This window comes from Lagenorhynchus albirostris, chromosome 19, assembly GCF_949774975.1.
Source record: "Lagenorhynchus albirostris chromosome 19, mLagAlb1.1, whole genome shotgun sequence".
Taxonomy (NCBI): domain Eukaryota; kingdom Metazoa; phylum Chordata; class Mammalia; order Artiodactyla; family Delphinidae; genus Lagenorhynchus; species Lagenorhynchus albirostris.
In genome coordinates this window covers 16,751,778-16,761,606 of record NC_083113.1, presented here as the reverse complement: position 1 = coordinate 16,761,606, position 9,829 = coordinate 16,751,778, and the positions used below count along the sequence as shown (strand labels likewise).

Genomic DNA, 9,829 nt, shown 5'->3' with positions numbered 1-9,829 from the left:
GGTTCTCAAAGTGTGGTCCCTGGACCAGCAGCATTACCATCACCTGGGAAGGTAGACATGCAAATCAGAAACTCTGGGAATGGGGCCTGGAGATCGATGGTTAACAAGTCCTCCAGTGATCCTGATGCAGCTAAAATGTGAGGACCTTGGGTCTAGTTCATGCAAGTCATCCCTCTGCTTTTCCACCTCAGATCTCAGATGGCTCTCAGTACCACCCCCTCTCACCAAGGGAGAGTCATCACCAAAGGGGGCAAGGTTCTGTGGACAAATGCCCCAGCCTCTCTGAACTTTGCAGCAGGGAAGGAAGGGAAGGAACGACAATTCTGATGTGTTCTACAGGGTTCCTTAATGTTCCCCAGCAGAACTGAGCCCCAGTTGCCCGAAGAGGTAACCCATTCCTCGTCTGCACCTTCTATTAACTTTGTTCCTCCTCTGCCTCACTCTTCCCCCTCCCTCCCCTGCCTATTTCCTGGGGCCATACACCAAATCAGCCAGATCCTCTGAATTCTAATCCCAGTCTGTTTGGGATTGTCTCCAAGTATTTTCCTCTATCTCCCCCACCTCCACCACTTCTGCAGCGTCTCTGAAATTTCTCACCATTTTTCTGAGCTTCTGAGAAACCGTATCTGCTGTGCTGGGCCAGGAGCGCTGATGAACTTTGCTAATGATTGGGAAAGGTGGACCCTAGAGCTGAGTTAATTTTAGCTGCAATTTTTCAATACACACAAGTGGAAGGAGCCAAAAGTCTGTTCTGAAACCTTCAGCAGAGCTGGGGATGCCAGGGTGGATGTGCATTCATGCCCCCGCCCCCAACAAGGTTACTTTACTCCTCTGCTCAGTTGGGGGTTCCCGGGGGTGGTTTTTGATCAGGTCCCCCCAGGGTAGGGCCATGACCACAAGCCAAGGCCGTGCCCCCTTCGGACGAGGGTTTGCAAAAGATTAAGTCCCCCACGCTGCTATAACCAATAGCAACGTTCCCAGGCGAGGCTTGTAGACCACGGCCCACATTCCTCTTCCTGCAACACCATCTGCCAGGAAACATGTGGAACCCACCCCCCTATCCTCTCCTCCACTATCCTCCACAAGCATCAGCACAGGAAGACACCACTCCTGGTGAGTCATGTGTTAGTACAATTCTAGTAGGATATTCTGTGGGGCAGTGGACCTGAGTTGGGGAGAGGGGAAGGCAGTGGACATACTTTTCTGGGTCAACCCAGCCAACCCCCTGCCTCTCTCCCAATTCCTAATTTCTTCTTCCTCCATGGGATATCTGGCCAGTGTATCTTGAGGTCTAGCTCTAAATCCAGAGGGCACAGGGTCTTGGAGCCAAGTTTTCCCCTTGCAGCCAGGGCAAGGAGTCTTGGGAAGGAGCAGAGTCTCCCCTCTGGCCTGAAAGATCAGGCTTGTTGCTGGGCAGGGTTCAAGAAAGGAAACTCCACCTGAGGGAAGGACATCCCAGAGAGGTGGTGCTGGGGCACAGGGACAGAAGGATACAGGCTTCTGTGGGGGCCGGGGGCTCTGGGATGGAGAACCACATTCAAGGCTGTGAATGAGAACTGGACACACACATATATACACGTACCCATCCTCATAGCTGAGTTGCCCCAGGTCAGTCTGTCTCTGTCTCTGTCTCTCTCCCATTTCTCTGTCTCTCTGACTTTATCTCGATCTCTAACTTGTACTGTCTCTTGTCTCTCTTTTTCTTTCTGGGTCTATCACTGTCTCTGTATTTCCATCTCTCCTTGAATATGTGTGTCTCTTCCCATCTCTCTGTCTCTCTATCTGCCTCTCTCTCATTCTACTCCTCTCTGTCCCTCAATCTAAGCCTGCCTTTTTATCTGTCTTTCTCTATCTCTGTGTGTCTCTCTGTCTCAGTCTCTGTGTCTCTCTCTATCTCTCTGACTCTCTCTTTATCCAAGGATTCTCCCTCCGAAGCAAAGCCAGAACGACTCCGTGAGAGGTGAGGCCAGGGGCGCGCCTTTGAGGGAGGGGACCTGCCTACACCTTTAAGTGCGGGCGCGCGCGGGGCCTGCGCCTTTAAGCACGGGCGCGCGCACGGCCCTGGGTTCCCGGCGAGGAGGCCGCGGGAGCGCCCGGACCCGGCCCGCCTGCCCCGAACCTGCCCGGCCCCCGCCCCGGCCCCGGCGGGGGAGGGGTCTCTGAGCGCGGCCCCTCCCCCCTGCGCCCCGGCCTGTGCTGCGGTGCCCCCACCCCGCGTGTCCGTGTCTGTCCAGGCCTCGCCCCACCCCGGCCCCCGGGGCTGCCTGGCCGCCCCCCCGCCCCCACCGCAGCCGCCCCCCTCCCTCTGGGCCAGCCCCCGCCGCAGCCCGGGAAGCAAGTCGGGACGCCACCACCCCAGATCCAGGACCCGCACCCCGAAATCTGGGGCCTGCACCCCGAGATTGGCTCCAGAGATCTGGAAGCCCAAGCCTGGGAGCCTGATTTGGGGCTGGGACCCCAAGACCTGGAGCCTGAACATCAATATCTGGGGCTGAAATCTCAACATCAGTCCCTGGGACCCCAAGATTTGGAGCCTGAACCCCAAGAATTGGAATATGGACCCCAAGATTCGGAGCCTGAACCTCAAGATTTGGCATCTAAAACCCCAGATCTGGAGCTGAACTCTGAGTTCTGCGCCTGGGACCTTGGAATCTGGGACTGGATTCTCATTTCTATACGGTGGAACCCACTATTTGGGACCCCAACCCTGAGACTTTAGGCCTCAGATCCCAAGATCCGAACCCTGGCATTCCAAAGGGCCTAAACCTGAGTTTGGGCCTGAAGTCCTTGCTGCAAACCCGAATACTGAAATTTGGGGCAAATCTCAGAGCCCCAGTATCTGAACCCAGCACCCCAGTATCGGATCCCAAGACTGGGCTTGGGACTCAGATCTTAAACTCTCCACTTGACTGTTGAGCATCCCAGGATTGGAGCTGGGAGACCATGACTCCAAGCAACCCAAACTGGGGCCTGGGTCTCTAAAACTGGACCCTTAGGGGCCCAGTATTTGGAGATCTAGGACCCAAAGTATCGAGGATATCAAAGTATCAAGACTCCGTGGCCACAAATCTGAGCTGAGACACAACAGACGGTCCCTCTACAGAGGCCTTGGGGACGGGGAAGGAATGACCAGGCACCCCCTCCAGACCCCTGACCCCCTTGGAGCTTGAGGACTCTGCTCCCTGGGGTTGCTTCCAGCTCAGGTAAGACTACTGGGAGACCCCATGGTGGGGAGGGACTTGGGAGGAACTTTGTGACTGGGGGTGGAGGTAAGGATTACCAGGTTCCCCTGGGCACCTTTGGAGTTTCCCCAGGAAACAGATATCCCCTCACAAGGGTCTGCCTCCAGCTCCTGCTCTGCTTCAAACACTCTCTGGACATTTGGCCAGCCCTGCCCCTCTCTAACCTCCTCTTCCCCAGTTGATGGCATCTCCAGGTCTGTGACCCACTCACCACCACCCCCTCCCCCCCTGCCGGCTCTCCAGTGTCTTCCTACCATCTGTCTTATTTGATCATCTCCAGCTGCCTCTCCTGTCCACCATTCCGCTCTCCAGTCTCCTTTCTCTGCCTCTCCTCTCACTGACCGTCTCTATTCACCTCTCCTCTCTCTGATCATCTTTGTCCACTGTTCTTCTCTCTGGCTACCTCCGGCCACCACTCCTCTCAGTGACCATCTCTGTCTGCCTCTTCTGTCTTTGATCATCATCTTTAACCCCCCTGTCCACAGCTTCTCTCTCCAGCCACCTCTGTCTACTGTTTCACTCAATGACCGCCTTTGACATCGCTGTCCAAGGTACCGCTCTCTAATCATCTTTCAGCAGCTCTCGTGACCGTGTCTACCCCGACCCTAAGCCTTGACCTGTGACTGTCTCTGACCATCTTTGACCTCTTTTTCTACCACTCTTCTCTCCAGCTGCTTCCATCCATCTCTCCTCTCTGACTTCCTTTATCCGCCTTTCCTCTCTCGGACCATCTTTCACCATCTCTCTTGCCCTCCACCCACTCCTGACTCCAGCTGCCAGTCTGTGACCATTAGTGACCACCTCTCTTCTCTCTGTCTCTCTTGCTCATTGGTGTTCTCTGATCATTTCTAACATCTCTGGTTGCCTTTCCTCTCTCTGATGACTTCTCCCCACACCCATCATCCTAACCAGCTGTCCCATGTCCAGCTGTCTCTGACGTGTCTGTCCTCTCCTCCTCTCTCTGACTGCCTCTCTGCCTTTTGACCATTTTGGACCATCTTTGACCATCTCTCCTGGATCTGACCACCCCTGGCCACTTCCCCTCTCTGTCCACTTCTGATCTTCTTGACCATCTCTAACCACCTCTCTTCTCTGGTCACGTCTGGCTACTTCTAATCATTCCCACTACCCTGACCAACTCTTGTCTCTTTGGCCATCTCTGAGTATCTCTCTGACCACGTCTAAAGCTCTCTGGCTTACCTTCTACCCACCCTGACTACTGATCCTGTTCTCTGACTGTCGCTAACTGTTTCTAATCACCTCCCTTCCCTCTGACCATCTTTGCACATGTCTGCTCCCTGGGTTCCCCTGGGAAACATCTCTCTGAGTCTTTGACCGTCACTTCTGGCTTTTGATCTGTCTGACCAGTCCTCTCTCTGACCATCTTTGACCAAGTCTTCTGCTCTGTGACCTTCTCTTCTGGTCTCAGACCACCCCAACCCCCTTTAGCCCCCCCCCCACTTCTGGCCTCAGCCCGCCCTAACTCCCCACTTCTTCCCTGCAGGCCGCCCCTGCCCGCGATGGCCGTCCTCCCTCTGCTCCTCTGCCTGCTGCCGCTGGCCCCCGCCTCGTCTCCACCCCAGCCAGCCACACCCAGCCCGTGTCCCCGCCGCTGCCGCTGCCAGACACAGTCCCTGCCCCTAAGCGTGCTGTGCCCGGGGGCAGGCCTTCTGTTCGTTCCACCTTCGCTGGACCGCCGGGCGGCCGAGCTGCGCCTGGCGGACAACTTCATCGCGACCGTGCGGCGCCGTGACCTGGCCAACATGACGGGCCTGCTGCACCTGAGCTTGTCACGCAACACCATCCGCCACGTGGCCGCCGGCGCCTTCGCTGACCTTCGCGCCCTGCGCGCTCTGCACCTGGACGGCAACCGGCTGACCTCGCTGGGTGAGGGGCAGCTGCGCGGCCTGGTCAACTTACGCCACCTCATCCTGAGCAACAACCAGCTGGCAGCGCTGGCGGCTGGGGCCCTGGACGACTGCGCTGAGACACTCGAGGACCTCGACCTCTCCTACAACAACCTCGAACAGCTGCCCTGGGAGGCGTTGGGCCGCCTGGGCAACGTCAACACGCTGGGCCTCGACCACAACCTACTGGCTTCCGTGCCCGCCGGCGCCTTTTCCCGCCTGCACAAGCTGGCGCGGCTGGACATGACCTCCAACCGCCTAACCACCATCCCACCCGACCCACTCTTCTCCCGCCTGCCGCTGCTGGCCAGGCCCCGCGGCTCCCCCGCGTCCGCCCTGGTGCTGGCCTTCGGCGGGAACCCCCTGCACTGCAACTGCGAGCTGGTGTGGCTCCGGCGGCTGGCGCGGGAGGACGACCTCGAGGCCTGCGCCTCCCCGCCGGCCCTAGGTGGCCGCTACTTCTGGGCTGTGGGTGAGGAGGAGTTTGTGTGCGAGCCCCCCGTGGTGACACACCGTTCGCCGCCCCTGGCCGTGCCTGCCGGTCGGCCAGCCGCCCTGCGCTGCCGGGCGGTGGGCGACCCCGAGCCCCGTGTGCGCTGGGTGTCACCCCAGGGCCGGCTGCTGGGCAACTCGAGCCGAGCTCGCGCCTTCCCTAACGGGACGCTGGAGCTGCTGGTCACCGAGCCGGGCGATGGCGGCATCTTTACCTGCATCGCGGCCAATGCAGCTGGCGAGGCCACGGCTGCTGTGGAGCTGACCGTGGGCCCCCCGCCGCCCCCCCAGCTAGCCAACAGCACAAGCTGCGACCCCCCGCGGGACGGGGATCCTGATGCCCTCACCCCGCCCTCTGCTGCCTCGGTCTCTGCCTCCTCCAAGGCGGCTGACGCCGGGCCCCCTACCGACCGTGGCGTCCAGGTGACTGAGCATGGGGCCACAGCTGCTCTAGTCCAGTGGCCAGATCAGCGGCCTATCCCAGGCATCCGCATGTACCAAATCCAGTACAACAGCTCAGCCGACGACATCCTCGTCTACAGGTGCAGGGTCCAGGCGGCGGGCAGGTTGGGTGGGGGAGCGAGGTGGAGGGAGGGCTGGAGGAACACCTACTGATACCCCAGGTTGCAGCACTGGAAATGAGGCTGCAAGGTTACAAAGGCAATCAGACAGCAGAGGTAAAAGAAATCAGGCAGAGAGGGTGAAAGAAATCTGGCAACAGTGGTAAAAAAGAAAGAAGGCAGCAAGAATAAATACTAATCAGGCCAGAAGAGTAAAAAGATAATTGGGGGTGGGGGCAAAGTTGAGGGGATACAAACCAACTTAAGTAGTAAAGAGAAGCCGGGTATTTCCAGATGACAGGGCTAGACTCAAGCCAGTCTGCAGGAAGAAAAAGAGATCAAGCGGGAGAGTACACGGATCATGGGAAAAATGCAGTGAGGCAGCCTGGCTGCAAAGGAACTCAGACCAGAGGCTAAAAGGAAAACGGGGGAGGACGTTACATAGAGATTAGGCTTTGCGTTTGTGCGGTGCGACCTGCTCCATGCGTTTGGAGTTCCAACGTGGTGACATCTCAACTTTTGGTTTTCTAAATCAAATTAAACCTAGTTCAAGCTCCACCTCTGGGTGAACAGGAATGTTCAGTCGACCACTGCTGGGGGCTCCCTTCTCCCTTCTCTCGTTACAAACACAAAACTTGGGGTTTACACACTCCAAGAGGCGGGTTACATAACTTCTGCCCCCAAGCCGGAGAGCACATGGAACATCTGCTGTGGCTACATGTGGTCACTAGTGGGCTCTCATCCAGATGTGCTGACACATCCCGCCCAAGTCCAGGCTTGCATGGATGCCTGTGGATGGCTCCCTGTCCTCACTGCCAGGCTGGGCCAAGGGTACAGTCCCTGACACCTGGCTGCAGAGGACTGGGCCTCCCAAGGCCTGGGGTCTTCACCTTGTAAACCCAGTACCTGGGTTCCCTGTGCCTCCCCAGAAGCCCAAACCTCAAAAGATAGTCACTTGATTTCCTTTTCAGTCCCGGAAATCCAACGAGCTTTTTCCACTCCCTTTCGTAGACAGCGGTACTCAGTAGATTCCATGGAGGGCCCACCCCTGAAAATCACACAAGTCCTATCTACCTTGCCTGTCAGGGGACGGGACAAATGCTCTCCGAGATCATCACCCTCCTAGAGATAATCATGGAGTTCCCTCATTAAAGCAGTTTAAGAATAAAACAGATTATAAAACAAGTTAAATCTGCAACAGGGCGCCACGCTACAAAAGGAAATATAGTGGAATTGGGTACTAAGGGTAAAAGGGAATGGGAAAAATAAGGATAAATAGAAACCAGGCTAGAGAGATAAAAGAGAATCGGGACAGAAGTGGAAAGAAATAAGGCAACAGGGAGAAAAAGAACTCAGCAGTGATGACTGAGGCACATCAGTTTAATGAAAATGGAGCCAGATGACAGGACTCACTGGAAAGCAGGCTGTGGGTATGGTAATAATAACACAGCAGCGGCAGCGGGGCTTGGGGGACATTCATTGGCAGGTTAGAAGGAAATCGGGCATCAGCAGTATGGGGGGATCGGGTGGTTAGATTAGAGAGAATTCTAGGTTTAACACTAGAGGAAGGTCAGGCAGCTGGAAAAGGGAAACCAGGCACCTGCTGGAGGAAAGTCAGAGGAGCAGAGGGAAATTAGGTGAAGGTCTAGAGGGAGACTGGGAGGTGGGATTAGAGGGAAATTGGATGGGCGTGGGGGGGTGTGTGGCTAGAAGGAAATGGGCATCCGGTTAGAGGGATACCAGACAGCATTAGAACAAAACTGGGTGCTGAGTTGGAGAGATGTCTGGCAGTAGGGCTGGAGGGAACTCGGTGGTGGGCTGGCGGGAAATGGGGTAGTAAACTGGAGAGACTCGGGCAGTGAGCTAGGGGAGAGTAGGGTGGGGGGACCAGCGTGAAGTCAGGCAGGAGAGTGGAGAAAAACTGGGCAGCAGAGCTAGAGGGAACTTGGAGGTTGGTGGGAAATTGGGGGGCAGTGCAGGATGGGAACCAGGCAGTGGGGTATAAAATGAAACCCCACATGGGGGGCAGTGGGGCTAGCGGGAAGCTGGGCAGCAGCGCAGAGGGGTAGCGGGCAGCGGCACTAGAGGGAATTTGGGCGTTAAGGCCACAGGGAGATCACATGGGTATTCGAGCAGTGGGAAAATGAGAGGGTGGGCTCGGGTGAAACAGGCTAACAGAACGGGGGGATATTGGGCAGCTGACGGGTATCAGACCAAAGGGAATTCCGGTAGTGGTTACAGGGAACTCAGGGGCTAGGGTGAAATGAGACAGTGGCCTGGGGGGAAATCCTCCAGCTCGGAGGGTTGGGGCAGAGTGCAGGGTGGGTACTGGGCAGCCGGAGGCCTGACTCCCACCTGTCTGTCCCTCCAGGATGATCCCAGCCGACAGCAGCTCCTTCCTGTTGACGGACCTGGCATCAGGCCGCACCTACGATCTGTGTGTGCTAGCCGTGTACGAGGACGGCGCCACGGGGCTGACAGCCACACGGCCTGTGGGCTGCCACCGCTTCTCCACTGAGCCAGCGCTGCGGCCCTGCGGGGCCCCGCACGCACCCTTCCTGGGCGGCACTATGATCATCGCACTGGGTGGTGTTATCGTGGCCTCGGTACTGGTCTTCATCTTCGTGCTGCTCATGCGCTACAAGGTGCACGGTGGCCAACCCCCGGGCAAGACCAAGGCACCTGCGCCTGTCAGCAGCGTTTGCTCCCAGACCAATGGCGCCCTGGGCCCCACGCTGGCCCCGCCGGCTCCTGAGCCGGCCGCACCCAGGGCCCACACCGTGGTCCAGCTGGACTGTGAGCCCTGGCGGCCCAGCCATGAACCCACGGGACCCTAGCTTCGCACCCACCTCTATGGCCCTTCTGGCTCCAGGGGTAGCAGGACCCGGACACCCTGTGGGACCTGGCTTCAGACTCACCAAATTGCTCACGGTTTTTAAAACTCTGATGGGGAGGGTGTCGCGGGCACCGGGACACAACAAGAAAGTCCTATTTTTCTAAGCTTGGGCCTGGGCCCTTGCCCTTGTCTCTGTCTGTTGGGGCTGGGGGATCGTTCAGGGGTCTGGAGCTGGGATGCCCCCTCTGGGGAGAGAACCACCCCCCAGTTCTGTCTGAAGTCCCTGGATGAGGCTAAGGATGGTTATCCCTTTAACCAACAGACAGTCCTTGAGTGTCCTCTCTGGGCCTGCCCTGTGCTGGGTGATGCTGCAATGCCTCAGGCAGCCCCCAGCCCTGCCCCTCAGACAGTGAGAGCTCAGAGCGAGCAGAGCCGTGGTGAGGAGGGAAGCCTAGGAGACTGCAGGAGCCCAGAAAAGGGGCCTGTCTCAGCCCAGGGTGTGGTCAGGGAGGGCTTCATGAAGGAGACGTGATCTGAGAATGACGTCTGAAGGAGATAAATGGGCAAAGAGCAGTGGGAAAGGTGTTCCAGGCAGAGGGACAGCCCAAGCAAGGGCTTAGGGAGTGCCAGGCACTGGGAGTGCCGTGGTAGAAGTGAGGCAGGAAGGGGGGGCAGGGTTCAGGACCTCCAGGCTGAGGAGCTCAGACTCTAACCTGATAGTACTGGGGAGCCACGGAGGAGTCTATGCAAGGGAGGGAGAGGGTCAGGTTTGGGCTTTAGGAAGATCCTTCT

At 57.6% G+C, this 9,829-nt stretch overlaps 1 protein-coding gene across 1 annotated transcript; it reads left to right on the top strand.

Annotated features, from left to right (window-relative positions):
* Positions 1 to 2,337: 2,337 nt before the first annotated feature.
* Positions 2,338 to 9,201, top strand: LRFN3 (leucine rich repeat and fibronectin type III domain containing 3). Its single transcript, XM_060130305.1, has 3 exons — positions 2,338 to 3,203; positions 4,747 to 6,183; positions 8,573 to 9,201. The coding sequence occupies exons 2-3, from the start codon at positions 4,763 to 4,765 to the stop codon at positions 9,036 to 9,038; spliced, it is 1,887 nt and encodes a 628-aa protein (XP_059986288.1). The 5' UTR covers positions 2,338 to 3,203; positions 4,747 to 4,762; the 3' UTR covers positions 9,039 to 9,201.
* The last annotated feature ends 628 nt before the right edge of the window (positions 9,202 to 9,829 follow it).

Coding starts and splice junctions, on each gene's coding strand:
- LRFN3 (XM_060130305.1), top strand. CDS start 4,763: ATGGCCGTCCTCCCTCTGCTCCTCTGCCTGCTGCCGCTGGCCCCCGCC. Junction 6,184..8,572: donor GACGACATCCTCGTCTACAG/GTGCAGGGTCCA, acceptor CTGTCCCTCCAG/GATGATCCCAGCCGACAGCA.